The sequence below is a fragment of the Xyrauchen texanus genome, chromosome 2, assembly GCF_025860055.1.
Source record: "Xyrauchen texanus isolate HMW12.3.18 chromosome 2, RBS_HiC_50CHRs, whole genome shotgun sequence".
NCBI classification, from domain to species: Eukaryota; Metazoa; Chordata; class Actinopteri; order Cypriniformes; family Catostomidae; genus Xyrauchen; species Xyrauchen texanus.
In genome coordinates this window covers 59,529,713-59,549,035 of record NC_068277.1, presented here as the reverse complement: position 1 = coordinate 59,549,035, position 19,323 = coordinate 59,529,713, and the positions used below count along the sequence as shown (strand labels likewise).

The following is a 19,323-nucleotide window of genomic DNA, read 5'->3' as shown; positions in this document are numbered from 1 at the left end:
AATGAGTTTCTAGAAGAATACAAAATTCCTGTGTCTCCTGGAGATTATGCCAAAGTCTTTGGAGCAATTTCTTCTGGTGTTTGCATGTTATATAGAGCTCAACCAAGATTGGACACACAACAAATAACTTTGTTATCGCTGACTAACACTTCAGTTGGTAAGATTTGTTTTTCTTGTAACAATGGTAAGAACAATAAACTAATTAGAGCCCTGTTCAAAACAGATATTATCACAGTCCCATATGTGGTTCCATACTGGAATAAATTTGTGAAAAACATTGACTGGAAGAAGGTCTGGCTCTTACCCAACCGATATTTGCTGACCAACAAAATTAGAGAAATATAGTTTAAAATAATTCATAAGTTTTACCCGTCTAATGATCATATTGTTAAAAAATTTAAAAAAGACATTGATGTAATGTGCACATTCTGCTCTATGAGTATTGAAACAGTTACCCATTTGTTTTGGCACTGCCCTTTTGTCCAAAGTTTCTGGTCTGATATTTGTAATTTTATTGCAGAAAAAATTGAGAAAGATTTCAAGTTGTTTTGGAAGGATGTTCTTTTTGGTCTTTATGACCTCAACAGAACTAAGACTAGGCCTAATGAAACTTTCATTATTAATCTCATTATTCTCTTGGCAAAATTTTACATTCATAAATGTAAGTTTGCGCATTCCAAAACATCTTTTATTGCTTTTAACAATGAGGTTAAGCAATATGTCAACACGCTTAAGTATTCTCTTAATCAAAAGGCAACAAAAACTGTGAATGTGTGTAAACAATTTGATATCTTTTTGTAAATCCGTACTTCCCCTAGCAAAATGTGATGTTGTGAGTCTTTTGTTTATGTTTTGTTTATGTTAAAACACCCGCAATGTTGGAATCTGCACAATGTATTATTTTTATAATGGAGATGAACGTTCCTGTAAACTGTGCAATTGTTGAATAAAAAAAAAAGTATTCAGCTGGTCATGTGATTCTAACATGGCCGCCCCCATGTGTGGACCCTCTCCATGTAAAATAAAACAGCTTTTATAAGGTTACTGATATGACTGGGGTCATATCATATTTTATATGTGAGTGCTCATGATTTCCTTCATATATTGCAAAATTACAATTCATGCCTTTTAGGATTTAAACATTTTAATGAGGAAAGATTTACTGAGTGCACTTTTTAAATGTTTTTTTTTTTTTTTCATGAGAGTCAGGTTGGGGCATGTTGTGTTTTAAATGTCATAAATGTATACAATTTATCAACTACAATACTGTATTTACTAATGCAAATCAATTATTTTATATATTTATACATATATTTTTTCTGTCATACATATTTTTCAAACATGTATGACATTCTTCTACTGAACACAACTATAACTGTAACTCCTTTATCGCTATAGGGCCCTATTTTAAGAGCACTAAGCACAGCGCTATGCCATAAGTCATAGGTGCAAAGTCAGTGGGCATGGCCATGATGTTTTGCTATTTTCACACAAGCACGAGATAAGTCTAGGCACAAGTTGGTTTGGCAAAGTCGCACGTTCAAGGCACAAATGGGCTTGGTCAAGTGCAATTTAATTCTGAGGTTCTTCTCCAGTTATTGCAGCATCTGCATTCTATTATATAGTCCATTCCCTCAAGCACCAGTGATATAAAAGACAGCACATTCTTAAGAAGTCGGTAAGTAAATGGACTGTATGCAATGAATGAGAAGAAGAGAAATATGGAATTATTTTGTGCATTTTCTTCTTCCTTGTTGAATGTGCTGTTATTGTGACGCTCCTTTTATACACATTGAAAACGTGGTTCATGCAGGCTTCGTTAAATTATAGACAATGTAAATATTATTAATTATTTTCATCTACTGACACAAATCATGGCTAGTATTAACAGTAATTGTATCGGCATGAGCTTCTACTGGTCGATTTTGAAAAAAAAAATTTATTGAAACCTAATATATTTCTAAATTCAAATTTCACTTAAAATGTAAAGAAAATGTAATCAAAATAATGCCGTTTAAAAACCCTGGTAAATGCTGTTACCCTCTGCAACTTCTACCTGCTCCTTTTGCAGTGACAAAGTCACTTTATGACAGCAGGTGGACAAATACCATTTTCAATATAAACGTAATAATAATCATTGAAAAATAAGCCATTACCTATAGATAGTTTAACAAAATGTCATACAATTTTTTTTCATCAAACAGCTACAACTGTAATTGTCATGGACATAATTTGATGTTCCACTATATTATTTGTTTGGACATGAACTTTATTACCACCTGCTGGTGGAATATCCAAACTGCAAATTGCATGAACTGAATTAAGACTGTTAGCGTCTTAGCGCAATAACCTATTTCTCAGGAAAATAGCAAATTGTGCTTTGCCATCTGCATTCTCTTAGCCGAGATCATGATTTGAAGCTCTTGATGTATTGAGAAAGTGTAGTCAAGCTGTCAATTATGATCGAACCACTCCAGTTTACAAGGGCTCTCTGTATCCACACTCAAAATATTTGTCTCTGTCATAGCGGCGGGACAAGACATTTTGGTGGCTTGTCACTAGGCAAACACCCATTGGTCAGTAAATTCTTAAGGGGAGCCAGATGGCTGAGACCCTCTCGCCCCATTACTGTCCTAGGACTTATTTGACTGAAATTACAAGAGTGCATACATTACTGTGATTAAGCAGTAGGTTACTGTGTTGTAGAATTACAATAATTAACCAATGAGGCTGGTACCCAGCATGCATTGCTGCATGAATGCATTATGCTGTTGACTTTCTAATTACTATTCGCAGATTTTTTTATTTCTGATTGTTCCAGTTATTTATTGTTGTCACTTTTAACAACTTGTTTTGTAATGCCCCTTAAATCTGAAAATTATTTTTGTTACTTTGTTTCCCAAATGTTGATGTCTGTGCCTGTCTAGAATCTTAACAACAATGCTTCTTGTGTTTTAAGGGGTTATTATGCAATTAAACATCATGGGAGTTGTCTCAATAATAACTTTTCAAAATATTGAAAGTTTTATTGGGTAACAGCTAAAATATATGCTCTCAAATTGATCGACTGTATAATTGTTTCACTTAGCTGACATTTTACAATCACAGTCACACAATAAGTGGTAATTCATGTTTTAGTCTGGAAAAATTATAAATCCTCCCCTTTTGCCATAGTGCTTTAATACACTCACTGACCAAATTATTAGGAACACCTGTACACCTACTAATTCCTGAAAAATCTAATCAGCCAATCATGTGGCAGCAGTGCAGTGCATAAAATCATTCATATACGGGTCAGGAGCTTCAGTTAATGTTCACATCAACCATGGGAATAAGGAAAAAATGTGATCTCAGTGATTTGGACTGTGGCATGATTGTTGGTACCAGATGTGCAAAATCTCCTGGGATTTTCACGCACAACAGTCTCTAGAGTTTACTCAGAACAGTGCCATAAACATCCAGTGAATGGCAGTTCTGCAGATGGAAACACCTTGTTGATGAGAGAGATCAACGGAGAATGGCCAGACTGGTTAGAGTTGACAAAAAGGCTACGGTAACTCAACTGTAGTTATAGCATCCCAGAATGCACAACACATTGAACCTTGTGGCGGATGGGCTACAACAGAAGAAGACCATATCTTGCTCTTTATTAAGGCCATAGTGTTTCTATTAAAGTGCTCAGAGAGAGTATGTGTTCGATTGAAACACTTTTAAGGTGCAGGGAAATGGCCACACTTAAATAATGTCTAAAGTCCCAACCTTAGGGAACACTAATCACCATAATGGTGACTTCAAACATTTCTTGTCATTAAATAACATTAAACAGAGCTAAATCTCCAACCTTGAACATTTATACATTTGCCATTAACAAAAGAAAGTAACAGTACATTCAAGGAACACATTTTACTGAGGTATGCGTTCCCTGGATTCAAACCCATGACATCTTGCAACAAGAACCGGTAGTGCACTATAAGAATAGGTAGGTTTGGGTCATTTACTTTGTCCGAGAAAATATCCTGGCAATATTGAACAGTATGTTAATAATAATTGTTTTATTAGGTTATAATAGTTCACAATTAGTTCTGCGTTGTTGCTACCTTTTTACATCTTCAAAGAAATGTTTCTTTTTTAACACTTTGTTGTATATTCCATAATAAACAGTTAAGAGCTGACATCTCCCAGAGTTCATAGCAAAATACAATAACAGACTGTAATAACAGAATACAGGATATTAATGTAAAAATGTGCTGTAAAATGTACATCAATTTGTTACAGTTATGCAAAAACAAAACAGCAAATGGAAACAGCATAGGATATTTGAAAAGAACATCTCAGTTGATTTGCATACAATCAGGAATACATGCCAGATATAATATATTTCCTAGACTCATTTCAAGAGTTTCTCAGACATTGACTTTAGTTATTAGAATTGATAAGTCTTGGAAAACACTACGTCTCAACAGCTAATGCTACAACACATAATAATAATACAAATGAAACTCAAAAATGACACAACAGAGACATGATGTTCAGTATTTTTGACTGAAGCATGGACCTCAAGGCAGGTTTTTGAAAGGGACATTCCACCTCATTTGAACTGCACAAACACAAGAGCACCTTGAGATCTTCAAGCTGAAGTATGTAACTTTTGCAGTGTTAAAATACTTTCTTCTATCCCAGCTTATTATGCAGAGACATCTATAAGTGTTAACCTTTCATAGGTTTTCTTGAAAACTGTACACAGTCTCTGGTGCAGTAAAAAATACTTGTTTGTTTTGAGCGACATGGCCCCTGGCTGATCAAAAGAACACATAGCCCCACCCCAACTAACACCATTGTTTGGGTAATGTAACACCATTGGTTGGGGCTATGTGTTCATTGATCATGGACATGGGTGCAGATTATGGGGGGATGGGGGTTGGTAACCCCCTCAATAATCAAGACCAGCCAGTACAACACCCACCCCCAAATGTACAAACCAAATCTACGCTCATGATCACGGCAGATGATGGGTATATTCAGAAAGCTGATAAATAAACATTGTTTATTTTTGAAGATCCATTTGGTGGCGCTAGTGTTGCTGAAATTACATACTTCAGCTTTAAAAAGATAGTTGGCACAAATTCTATCATCATTTACCCACCCTCACATTTTTCTAAACCCGTATTAAGGCCCCGATATACTTGATACGAAAAATGAAGGGGTATGATGTCATTTAGAACAAAATCTGGCCAAAACGAAGGTGTATTTGCGTTCGTTTCAGTGGTTCGTAACGGCTCGCCTGGGCGAAGTTTTAGGAAAACTTTGAACCAACAGCGAAACACTTTCTTGCTGCCATTGGTCCATGTCATCTGTAGGTGTGACCTAGAGTTCCACATAATACTTTGTTTACATAGTTCACTCAGTATTCAACATGAACACACCGGCGTGCAGAATTAGCATGCAAATGTACATCAGTACGAACATTTGCAACGACACATTTTTCCAAGAACATATCATGCGTTTTCATGTCTACAAAAGGAATCAAATCTACTCAAATACTCTCAAGTGCCCATTCAATCATGTGCCAGCAGCAGCGAAAGCAATACACACATCTGCCCAAAATAAGATATGCCTCTATCACCATTCTTTTCTCTGCATTATGAACATTAACACTTTTATACACTCATCTTTGCAGTAGTAGCCGTCATATTATGGCCGTGTGTAGCATGTTAGTGCATTAGCGTTATAGCCTCAGTCCCTTATAAGTGAATATTCAGGATGAACTCTCACACATTTGGCATGAGACAGAGCCTGAAAGCGTGTTATACTGTATGAAAAAATAAGTAAATAAAAATATTAACGTCACCCCATTTCTCCTCGTCTTCCACAGAAGAAAGAAATTCTTACAGGTTTGGAATTACATGAGGGTATGTATATGACATATGTGATCTAACCCATTCATTTAAATATGTAAAAAAAAATCTCTAGTTTATTACATCAGCAAGAGAAAAAAAAATAAATACCATGATGATGTCAGGCATTTATTGTGATTACATGCTAAATGTTTTCACAAGACTCTCAACAACACAAAGATTCATCCAGCTCACCTTCATCAATTATGCACATATAGCTGAACTATGACATTTAGTACTCTGCATGGTGTCCACTACAGTGGACAGATCTTATAAAGCCAATTTTAACCATTCAGGGTGCAAAGTTGTATCCAAACAATAAACCTTTATCTCTTCTTCATAGTTATACAGGTATATTACTGTCCGCTTTTTACTTATGACAACATAAAGTCAACATGGCTGATGAAAAATACACCAAGTCGACACATCTCTTAAAAAATGACAATTGTTAACTTATTGTATTGAAGTATAAAAAAACATGAAGGTATTTTTTCTTTTTGATATGATAATTCATGCATCAGAGTGTTAAAGAACACAATATCAACTATACATCAGGCACACACACACACACACACACACACACACACACACACACACACACACACACACACACACACACACACACACACACACACACATGACCAGATCTATCCCAACTATGACAGTTTACACTGAAATTCAGCCACAAGTCCTGCTTCAGTTTAGTGGCATTCGTTCATAAAAAAGAACTTACTAATACAGTAATTCTTATTTTAAGAAACATTTCGGTAACACAATAAGGTTGAATTCGTGAATTTGTTAACATTAGTAACTTAACATTTAACCAAGATTAATAAATGCTGTAAAATAGTTCATAATACCTAATGCATTAAATACTGTAATGTTAGCTTATAGAACCAAACAGAAGCTAATAGTAAAGTGCTACCAACATTTCTCAGGACATCTCAGAACACGACCACATAGACATTTGCACTTCTTTAAGGTCACCAAAGTCATATGTCTCATGAATCATTTCCCCCTTCTTTTGTATCTATTTTTCTTTACTATGCTTGTTTATATTTAAAAGGCCACTCAAAGAGCCTGGGGTAATAATGATAAATCCCAGAATTATGTTTGCAATTACATTCAGATGCAGAAGGGAAGAGGTGATCGGAAGTTGCAGCTTTAATCCAGCAGATGGCAGAATCTCATGATGGGAGTCAGACTGTGATGGTCGGTGAATATTCTAGCCCACAATCTGGCACCTATCCTGACTCTGATCAGCTTCAGTTTTCACTCCAATATTGATTAGGGGAAAGTGTGCTTGGAAGAATTTGCCCCAAAATCAAGCTCTTTGCTGACATGTTGATAGTTTGTGAATCTGTAATGAGCATCATAAAAATTAACAGTACAATATTTTGCATAGAAACATACTTAAACACATAGAATGATGTTCAAGGAATAATTCACCCAGAAATGAAAGTTCTGTCATTATTTACTCACCCTCATGTCATTTCATGAAACACAAAAGGTACTTTTGGAAGAATATCCTACCCACTCTTTTCCATTTATTGAAAGTGAAAGAGAACTGGATCTGTCAAGCTCCAAAATGACAAAAGATTGCCATAACATGATCATAAATAGTCGTCCTTATGACTTGTGCACTCTATTAAAAGTCTTCTTGTGCACTCTATTAAAAGCTATCCAACATTTTCCTGAATGCGGAAGTGTTCCATGATTCATCTGTTTTCAATTTCCGGTCTCCAGTGTTTCCACTTGCATCGGCATATATTCTTAGCGGGTAATGTAATGTGTAAAGTATTACATATGTAAAAATACAAAAATAAAACGTGCCGATTCTAAACAGAGACAGTGTCTCACCTGAGTGTGTAGATGACATGAAGTGATGCTCAGAGGTTAGTTACATTGATATCATTAATTATTCTGAGTTGTTATGACAGCCAACAATGGCACAAGTTCAGCCTGAAATTAATTTTTACACCAAGTAACACTTAAATGGTTGTTGTTCTTCTCTGGATCGCTAGTTTTGGCAGTTTTTACTTGGTGTCTCGAGAGCAGAAAGGCATTTAGAATCATCATGGCGCCACCCAGTGGTTGGTCAGGAAAACTGTGGATACGATAATCACGTGTGAAGAGCAGACTGAAACTTAAGCCTTTTAGTCATGTAAAATCTTGACATTCTTCCTAGTTCTCCTTGGTGCACAGGAATGTTCAACTGGTAAACTAATTTTTCTTTTGAGTCAGATCTTTTCAATGAATTAGATGATCTAGTTCACAAAACCTGAATGATTTTGTCACATGTTGGACTGATCTATGATAGAATGGTCTTCCACGGAAGAACGAAAGTCAAATAGGTTTAGAACAAATTATAGAAAGTTTCATTTTTAGGTTCGTATTTTTAAATTACTTCAAGTAATTAAATAAATTACAGTACCCTTACAACTCAGTACACTTGACAAGCGTTCTGCTAACACAAATGGGGAGTGTCCTTACACAAAACCTAGTTGAAACCTCTTTACAATAATGCCAATATTGGCTATGGTATTTGAGCCCCTCCCTTTTAGGTGCGAAGCTGTCCATTATAAAATCAGGCGTGCAAACACATTCCTCAGAATTTTCATCCTTCAAGACAGCGATTCATACTGCTTCGAAGTGGACTACATGAGTCAGCGGACAGCAACGAGAAGATGCTCCGCTCCCCTGCAGTGCTCCAGCGAACATCACTTTGCTGGAGCTTTTTTAGATTCGCGTTTGAGGGAACTGCGTATCAATTTGAAGTCCTTCATTTCAGTCTGTCTGTCTGTCCGTTCATGGAATGTATCAATGCGGCACTCGCCCCATTGAAAATGAACTTAGTGTGTTATTACTAGCCATTTAGAGGCACTACTGAGCGAACACAGAGACTTGCTGCTTTGACAACTGGAAAATATGTTTGCAGAACGCAATGTCTCGTTCCCTTTGTCTCAAAGCACACAAAGGCAGCATTAAAGTAATCCATTGACTCCGGGGGTAAAATCCATGTCTTCAGAAGTGGTATGATCTTTATGTGAGGTCTTTTTTTTGTTTTTACTGTAAATTCTCCTCCCTACCAGTAAGTGGCGATGTGCACGAAGAATGCAAATCACTCAGGGGCTCAGGAGGGCCATTTTTTTTATATTTAATAGATTTATAGCAAAAAAGAAAAGACTTAAAATGTATCTGTTTCTCTTCCATGGACATGAATTTAACCACTGGAGTCATATGGCAGAGATGCAAGACGGTATATCTGCAGGCCGGAGACCTCCAAATAGGGGCGGAATCTCCAAAAGGGTGTGCAGTTACTCCACAAGGGGGCTGCACCAACTCCAAAAGAGGGTTAAGAATTCTACTGAGTGTTAAGTGTAGGGGAAGGGTTAGGTTAGGGGCTCCCTTTATCTTCCGCCCCTTTTTAAAGCAATGTCAGAGGAGTTCGTCCATTAAAATGAGTCTGCTTCTGACGTCATAGCAATTCTTAGCAATTCCATTTGCTCATAGAGTACTATATTACTATACTACTGCCTGAGTAAAAATCCTACAAAATCCTTTTATGATGTGTCAATTTAACTTTGTAAAAATGACATTTAATGACTTTTAAATCTGTTACACATAATAGTATATTACCACAGCTATAGATTGTTATATTAATAATTTCTTCTTCTGTTTTTCAGTTTGCTTACATTTGGCAAGCTATGTGCCACAGAATTACTGAACCACAATATTATAAATATTTAACATATTTACACACCTTATATATATATATATATGCACACCAACAATTATGATGGAAAAAGAATTGTGTCCTGAGCAGGACTATGTGTTTTGAGCTAAACACATTTTTTTAATAAACATGTTATAGCAATTCAAGTTATGGTCTTTATATTGTGCTATAGTGCGTTTCACAATTTCAAAGCTGTTGCAAGAACAAACAGTCACCCCTGGGGAGTCATTTTCACAGGCAGACTCATTTGATTACGACAGCTATAGTCTTCATATGGATTACTTTAATGCTGCCTTTATGTGCCTTTTTGAGCTTCAAAGTTTTGGACTCTGTTCGTTTGCATTGTACGGACCTACAGAGCAGAAATTGTCTTCTAAATGTCTTTGTGTTCAGCAGAAGAAAGAAAGTCATACACATCTGGGATGGCATATGGGGGAGAAAATTTTCATTTTAGGGTGAACTTTTCCTTAAATCTCTCTTCCAAAACATACTACCACCACCAAAACACTTCGTAAATGTCTCAAAATCAACTCATAGCATAGCAAACATTCACACATCAAAAACACTTTATTATTTATGACACAATGACCTTAAAAAAATACTGTTATCATTACAAGATTGTTGGAAGTACACTATGTGGCCACACATTTGTAGATACCATACAGTTTGTGCTTGATGAACATTTCATTTCAAAACCATTTTGGTGCAATAATAGCTTCCACTCTTCTTGAAAGGCTTTTCCACTATACTGTATGTAGTAACATGGCTGCAGGGGTTCACCCCTTTTCAGACACAAGAACATCACTGAGGTCAGGCTCTGAGTGTTGGGAGATGTTTGAAAATGATTGTAAAAAACTGTACATATCAATTTATTTTTTTCACGTAATATTGCAGAGTATTGCAGGTGCAAAACTTTGGTTTACCTGTTTAAAGGTGAGAGTCAAATACTCCCTGTTCAACAGCCTCAATGTCCTCCTCTGTGATCACTGAAAACCAAAGAACAACAGAAAGAGAGAGAGAGAGAGAGAGAGAGAGAGAGAGAGAGAGAGAGAGAGTCTGGTAAAAACAGCTAATCTCAGTTCCTATGTGCAGTGTTTGCTTGTGTGTTGGAATGTGTGTGTGTGTGTGTGTGTGTGTGTGTGTGTGTGTGTGTGTGTGTGTGTGTGTGTGTGTGTGTGTGTGTGTGTGTGTGTATGTGTGAGCGTGTATTTATCACTTTGTGGGTACCAAATGTCCCCATAAGGATAGTAAAACCCAAAATCTTTGACCTTGTGGGGACATTTTGTCGGTCCCCATGAGGAAAACAGCTTATAAATCATACTAAATTATGTTTTTTGAAAATGTAAAAATGCAGAAAGTTTTCTGTGAGGGTTAGGTTTAGGGGTAGGGTTAGGTTTAGGGGATAGAATATAAAGTTTGTACAGTATAAAAACCATTATGTCTATGGAAAGTCCCCATAAAACATGGAAACACAACATATGTGTGTGTGTGTGTGTGTGTGTGTGTGTGTGTGTGTGTGTGTGTGTGTGTGTGTGTGTGTGTGTGTGTGTGTGTGAGTACCTGTGTTCTGCAGGTTTGACTGAGCACTGCTGGCCAGAGGAAAGCTGTGGGATCTGGACTGTAATAACGGCGGCGTCTCGTGACTGATGCTCTTCGTTCTTTTACGGCATTCGACCACCAGGCGAGCACGACATGCTTTATGACAGTTCACCCCACAAGCTGAGATAGAGACAGAGATGGGGTGCGAAAGGAAGCAGGAATAAGGTTGTCAGTCCTTTTTTAGATTCCTAAATGCGGTTACATTCACACACAGCACAGCAGATAACAGACTTTTTTACATAGGCTGACAGCTTATCCTTTTTCTGTGCAGACAAGTGAGAGGGACAGCATAGACAGTAAGAACAACACAGTGAAAATGCTTTACAAGACATTTACTTGTTTTTCCATTATCCAAAGGTCCTGAATTTTATAGACCAAAGCGACTTACTTACATTATGTATACATAATTGATGTCTGCACACCAAAACACATGGTTACACAAACAGATAAAAACATCTGTCAGAGACAGAAGTAGAGTTTTAAGTAGCCTATTTAGAATATTTTGCCCTTACAAAGTATTTTACTAATTTAAATGAAAATGCATATACTTTTAGTGTGAATTAAGTGTCCAAAACCTTTTGGAGGTCACTGTACATATATACATACAACCTCTTACCTTTGCACTTGTATCCTTGTTTATACAAGCCCCATATCTGTAAAAGAAGGATATACATATTTGTGTTAGTTTTTCAAAGAGAAAAAAGGGGAAAAAAAGCAGCGAGGATTAGCGGGAAAAAAGTACAAAGAACTGACATGAAAAAAGAGAGAATCACAGCAGGTAAACAATACTGTAGATGAAAGGAGAGTCCACAATATCACAAACACACAACATCAAAGGGTTCACACATGCCTCTTTCATATTCTCTCTCTCTCTCACTCACTCACACACACACAGATACACACAGGTCAAGATCTAAGTGTTACACACACAAACACATGCACACACACACACACACACTGAGCTTGTTTGCATGGACCTCAGAAAAACGTTTATTGAGAGAAAGCTGTTGAAGACTTAAAAGTGTCGTTCCCGTTTACATGCACTCCAATATATATGCGGCTCAGCAGAGACTATTTAGCCTGAGACAGAGCACCTGTATTAAAATTATTGGCTGAAAATTAAACACCCAATATGGTGATTATAGAAAAGGTCCAACCTTACAGGTAAAAGGGACAATCACCTTTTAGATACAGACATTGTGTCTTGAGTTCACTCAAGAACGCGCATTAGCTGGATCACTCTGGAAAACTCGATTGTTGTCAGATTTTTCTACTGATTTTAAAAACCATTTTGGAGATTTTCACTCATTCCCCATTCAAGTAAACAGGAACTGTATTTTGCATGTATCCATAGATTTCCACAAGTCACTAAAGTAAATGATGTCTGAGGACAATTTAGGTGTTTTTGTTCTCTGTTGCTTTGCTTTATTTCCAGATAATCCAGAGTTGTTACTGTGCACTGTAGCACTTACTACTGTCTCCTTGTGCGTCGGTATTCACTTCCACAGTTAATTCAGGAAGGACTTCTAAGATTTAGTAATCAATCTTAAAGTTAATATAAATCTTTTTGTTTAAACATTGGCCCCTTACACATACTTAGTTTAGTCATTTTAAATGTTGACTTGAATAACACGTAAAAAACTAATATTGGCATTACATTCATGCTGTTTAGCCAGCGGGGAACTGGCCCCCACAGTGAGCCTAGTTTCTTTATTTTTCTCCATTAACCAACATCTTATGGAGTTCTGTTCCTTGCCACAGTCGCCTTTAGCTTGCTCACTGGAGGTTTAAATACAAATATAATATACTTGTGCAATTAAAATCATGTTTTTTATTAAACCGCACTATTAAGACTTTGTAAAATTTCTGCAATGCTATTTTATACAAATAAAAATGACTTGACTTAAGATGAATCACTTATGATGTATTATTCCTCTATTGTAATTCGCTTTGGATAATAGCATCTGTCAAATGAATAAATTTTAATGTAAATGTGAACTGACCAGCCTTTCCACTGTTGTCTTTACCTCTCTTCTTTCCTTTCCACCCTGGAAGTAAACACTGCTACAGACACACTATGCTCTCCTTTAACAACCTGTCTAGACAGAGTCGGTCCTCTCTCCTCTAGGCCAGCATGTATGACACCACCCAACCCCTGGCACTCTGACATTCTTTGTGAACATCGGACTGACCTCAGGGCAGCTGAGAGGAGATGGTGGAAATCTAAAGTTCAGCAGATCTGAGTAAGTATCAGTCTCTGCTTGCTATCTTTTCTAATAATGTAGCATCTGCAAAAACTTCCTATAATCAGGACAAGAACAACATCAACATCACAACAACAACATCACAGACACTCGCAGCCTATTGAAAACATTTAACACCCCCCTCCACCACCTGACACCTCGCTGACAGCTGATGTCACTTTTTACTGATAAGGTTACAGCCATCAGCAGTACATCCTCAGCACCTCACATCTCAAACTCCCATCTCCAGTGCGCAGCTCTTCTCTCTCTCCATGTTCTCTCCTCTGACAATGAGGTCTCTAAACTCCTCCTCTCAAACCACCCCACCACGGGGTCATCATACCTGCACTCACAAACATAATTAACACATCTCTTCTGACAGGCATTTTCCCACCACATTTAAGCAGGCTCGAGAAACTCCACTGCTTAAAAAACCTGTGCTTAACCCCACACAAGTATAAAGGTACACACCAGTCTCTCTCCTCCCATTCATGGCAAAAACACTCAGTGGGTAGTTTTAAATCAGATCTCTGCTTATCTCTCAAAGAAAAAGCTGCTAGTTGAAAATCAGTCAGGTTCAAAGGTGGACATTCCACCGAGACTGTCCTGATGTCTGTCACTGAGTCGCTGAGACAGGCAAAATATTCCTTCCCTTATCCTACTGAACCTATCTGCAGCCTTTGACACAGTCAACCATCAGATCCTCCTGTCCACCCTCGCAAATCAGGGCACTGAGCTTGGCTGGTTCAAGTCCTATCTCTCAGGGAGGTCTTTCAAGGAAGCCTGGAGATGTGAGGTGTCCAAGTCACATCCACTATTTACTGGGGTACCTCAGGGCTCAGTGCTCGGACCACTTCTCTTCTCTATATACACACAACATTACTGAGACCCTTCATTCAAGCACATGAGTTTTCTAACCACTGCTACGCCGATTATACACAACTCTACTTGTCTTTCCAGTCCAATTACCCCACAGTGACAGCTTAAATCTCAGATTTTCAGCCTGGATGAACGAACATCACCTGTAACTCAACCTATCGAGAACTGAGCTCCTTTCCAGCCCATCCTGCTGGTAAACACAACATTACAATTCAGCTGTGTTCATCTACAATGACACCTTTGAAAACAGTCAGAAATCAAGGGAATTACCATCAACAACCAACTCAATTTCACTGACCACATCTCATAGACAGCATGATCGTGTAGATTTACACTCTACAACATCAGGAAAATAAGACCCTTCCTCTCTGAACATGCCACACAACTCTTTGTTCAGTCACTTGTCATATCTAGACTAGATTACTGTAATGCTCTCATTGTTCGCCTTCCTGCATGCGCAATTAGGCCTCTGCAAATGATCCAGAATACAGCAGCACGTCTGGTCTTCAACGAATCAAAGAGAGCACATGTTACACCACTCCTTGTCTCTCTACACTGGCTGCCGGTATCAAGTTCAAAGCTCTGATGCTGGCATACAGAACATTCACTGGATCTGCTCCAGCTTACCTAAAATCATTTCTGCAGAGCTACGTTCACACTAGAAGCCTGTGGTCGGCTAATGAGTGGCACCTTGTTTTATTAACACAAAGTTGCACCAAATCACTTTCCGGCCCTTCAGCTTTACTGTACCTCGTTGGTGTAGTGACCTTCTCAACTCCATTCATGTAGCAGACTCACTCTTTGTCTTAAAAAAATGCCACATTCTGCATGAGCACTTGAACATACACTCATAAAAAATATATACATTTGTTTCCATATTTCCTAAGCATTTTGACAGGAAAATTAGTAAATATAGTATCAAATTTCAGCACTTTCAAAATCTGAGATTAATAGATATTAACTACAAATCATTACCCGATTTTTCGCAATTAAATTTTTTTTATTGAATGACAGCATTAATAAAAATCCTAGGAGATCAGTAGTTACAGAAATACTCGAACCAGCCTGTCTAGTACCAGCAATTATGCCACAGTCGAAATCACTAAGATCAAATTTTTCCCCATTCTGATGGTTGATGTGAACATTAACTGAACTATTTAGATGGGACAAGTTCTCCATGATGAAGGAATTTCTCGTTGGGTTGCCTGGTGTAACCTCATTATGGATTTAAACTGTTTAGTCAACTCCTTGAGTTAAATAACAGTTGCTGGTTTAAGTACTGCTGGCATTCCATATGATCAATCCATTTTAGATTTAGATAGTTGTTAGGAGTTACATTTCAGACATTTACAGAATTTTCACTGTATTAAACTTAATTCCTTCCCCTAATTTTATACACAATGTTATAGTTCTATTAGTCTTGTTTATTTCAGTGGATTTTGTAATTCATGCATCCAAGCACATGACCATCTGCAATGCCCAAATTCAGACAATAGACACTTCCAATAGACTACTGGTAATTACAAAGATCCGAACATGAAATCGCAGTGATCCTATGCTAAGAATTGTAACATGGCTTGAAAACAAATCTAGTTTGTTTCTAGTCAAATCTGACTAGTGCTTTATAAAGAATTATTCTTTTTTATTTTACTACAAAACAGTTTTTACTCATTTCTGATTGGCTACATTTGCTACTTACAAAGCCGGTGCAGTGTTCACAGAAGGTGGGTTTCAAATATGTGGTCTCTGTAAAGCTGTGTATGAAGCCCATCTGACAGTTGAGCAGAGAACTTGCCTTCATAAAATAATCTATCATCTCTTCCATGCTGATCTTTCCATCCCTGAGAGAGAGAGAGAGAGAGAGAGAGAGAGAGAGAGAGAGAGAGAGAGAGAGAGCAATAGAGTAAGTGAAAAAGAAAGAAACACAGAAAAAGTGTGAGAGAAAAAAAAGAAAGGCATAAAAGGCATGATCCAAGCACAATAACTTATTTCGCTTACAAAATGTCATTCATATTCTCTGTTATTAATTCATGCACATTAATGAAACTCTTTCTACATGCAAAATCCCAAAATAATGTACGGCATGTGCCAGCAGGGGCTAATTGTCCATGTTAATAAGCCAAACCTTGACACCTGCTGTGTCCAAAATTGCACCTATCAACTATATTGTGCACTATTTCAGGTTTATGCCATTTGCAGATTTCTTTGTAGAACTGTCCAAATTCTGAGCAGAGGTGGGTAGTAACTTGTTACATTTACTTGAGTAACTTTTGGGGGGGAAATTTACTTCTAGAGTAGGTTTAAAAGTGGGTACTTTTTACTCTTTTAAAAAGAATAGTTTCGTCATGCAATGCCTTCATTTAACAACAAGACAAGCTGATATTTCACGATTAAAGTCACAGCTCCAACTCCAGGCAGCATGCTGAGGTAAATTTTTGGCTCTAGTTCTAAAGTGGGCTTTTCTGTGTAATGAGATTTTCTGTGTGATTCTGTAACTGGGCTCTTATGACATCAGTTTTTAAGTGTACATTTAAAAATCAGCAATGCATACAACTGAAGTATACTTTGGCCTTAAGACACAAAGACAAGAACAACAGAAGCATTTCTGATAGGTCTATTTGATGCCCAAGGAGAGGTACAATATGTGCCCAGCTGCCACTGTGTTACTCCCCTATGCTCTAAGGATGGGCTAACGCTCCTGAAGGACAATAAAGTTGGAAAAGAGCACTATGAAGACCTACTAAACAGGGACTCTAACTCTGAGATGGAGGCTCTTCATCACCTTCTGCAGTAACCAACAGAGGAGAAAATGGATGCACCCCCATCCTGTAAATGTAGATCAGTTCCAATACCTCAGCAGGCTACTCTCCTCCAAAGTCAACATTGATGATGAGAAACTCAATCACCAACTAATGTCGTGCGCCGTCCATTGACTACTAAAATAGTGTCACATATGATAGTAATGCGCATGCGTCGAACACGTTAGTATTCACTCGCGGTCAGAAAAGTATACTTTGGAAGGCAATGCGGTCGGACGGGTGCAATCCGATCCAGAACATGGAAAAACGAAGTATATCCAGGCCTTTACTGAGCACAACGTAGGCCAATCCTATGGGCTATTAATAACAGGTTGTAACTACTATATTTTATAATTTGAGTGCTGTGTCTTGTGTAGGAACACCTGTTCCGCAACCTACTAACAGTGTGTCCAGTGTGGATTGAGAGTTTTTATAGGAGAGCAGAGCTCATGGTCTAATATAATCAAAATGGATGTTTTGTGTTAAAGATAGCTTGCAACAGAAGTATCTTATCTTTTGTTTATCATCATTTTTAAGCTATGTCAGCTGTATGTCATAGTGTTTAAAGCAGTAAGCTAACACTGCAGTCGCACCCCAGTCTGGTATTTGAATCAGGTATTTGAAGACTGGTGTGAAAGCTATATTTATAATTTCCACTGTGTAGCAATAGTTAACAATAATAGAAAGAAATAATGTGTGAAATGTGTGTGTTTGTGTTAAATCAGTGCAGCAATATATCAGTGTGCTTTGTCATAAGCAGTATTTATGCATTTACTCCCTCTGTGTCCACTATTGTTCACTCATACACTATTTCCTATAGAGTGAATGGCAGTTAGTGCACTATATATCAGCAGTAAGTGAATGAAATGAGTGAATTCTGACGAGAGTGTCGGAGCTCTGGGGCTGGTGCTGAAACGTCACATATGAAATTTTAAAATACTTGGCCCTTATTTGTTATTCTTATTAAATATATATTAATACAATAAATCTTCATTCTGTTCGTCATTTTTAATATATAATGTGTTTTAATATAAAGAGTAAACACATTTTATCAAATAAAGAGTATATTTTGAAATGTATCTGTATGTTTTGTCTCTCTATATGTTATAATGTTATTTTAATCAAGTAATAATTTGTCAAAAAGTAATGTAATACATTCAGCATTAAATTAAATATTGCAGGAGTGAAGGAAACAGTAAACTCCTAGCTCGAACATCTTCCCCGTGGTGGATTGTGAGAAATTAACCATCATCGAGTGTACTTGAAACGTACACTTGAAATTAGAGTGCATTGTGGGTAAGAATGAGTGAACAAAACTAGGGAACGATTGGCTCACTCAGAATTCAGACACTCCTACAAAATAGCGGAAACTCGAAATAGTGCACTATATAGTGGATAGGGGGTGGTTTCAGACACAGTGAGTGTTCCACGATCAGGGTTGGTGCCCCTAGAGAGCAGCAGAACTGCTGTACAGAACTAACAATCTAAATACTTACGACACTGAAAACTGTAACAACACTGAAAAAGAATCCACACAGGACTTTAAAAGCTATGAAATTGCAAAAGAAGGCATTATATTTCAGCATTATATATAATATCCTTGTGGGACATTTTCACGTTTTCACTGTAATAATTACTAGAATTGTTTCCAAACCTTTCTTCTTATTGACAAATTCATCCAGATCTGACAAGATTCCTTAAAGGAATAGTTCACCCAAAAATTACAATTCTCATTATTTACTCACCCTCATGCAACTCCAGAAGTGTATGACTTTCTTTCTTCTGCTGAACTTAAATGAAGATTTTCTCAGCTCTGTAGGTCCATACAATGCAAGAGAATGGGTGGCAACATTTTAAAGCTAAACAAACAAACATAAGTCAGCATAAAAATAATCCATAAGACTCAAGTGGTTAAATCAATATCTTCAGAAGTGATGTGATAGGTGTGGATGAGAAACAGCAAAACAGATCACTTTCACATTCTTCATCTTGTGTTTTTGGTGATTCACATTCTTCTCTGCATATCAACTCCTGCTGTCTAGCAAAAAAGGACAAATATTGATCTGTTTCTCACCCACACCTATCATATCACTTCTGAAGACATGAAGGCACTTGGAGTTCTATGGATTACTTTTATACTGCCTTTATGTGCTTTTTGGAGCATCAATATTTTG

The 19,323-nt window shown here is 37.3% G+C and overlaps 1 protein-coding gene across 1 annotated transcript in view; it reads right to left on the bottom strand.

Annotated features, from left to right (window-relative positions):
• Positions 1-4,063: 4,063 nt before the first annotated feature.
• LOC127618977 (RAS guanyl-releasing protein 2) overlaps positions 4,064-19,323 on the bottom strand; it is a 77,554-nt gene continuing 62,294 nt past the window's right edge. The window contains 5 exon segments of the mRNA XM_052091685.1: positions 4,064-7,254; positions 10,554-10,616; positions 11,191-11,349; positions 11,846-11,882; positions 16,051-16,192. Of these exon segments, the coding sequence (XP_051947645.1) occupies positions 10,558-10,616; positions 11,191-11,349; positions 11,846-11,882; positions 16,051-16,192 (397 nt within the window). The 3' untranslated portion in view covers positions 4,064-7,254; positions 10,554-10,557.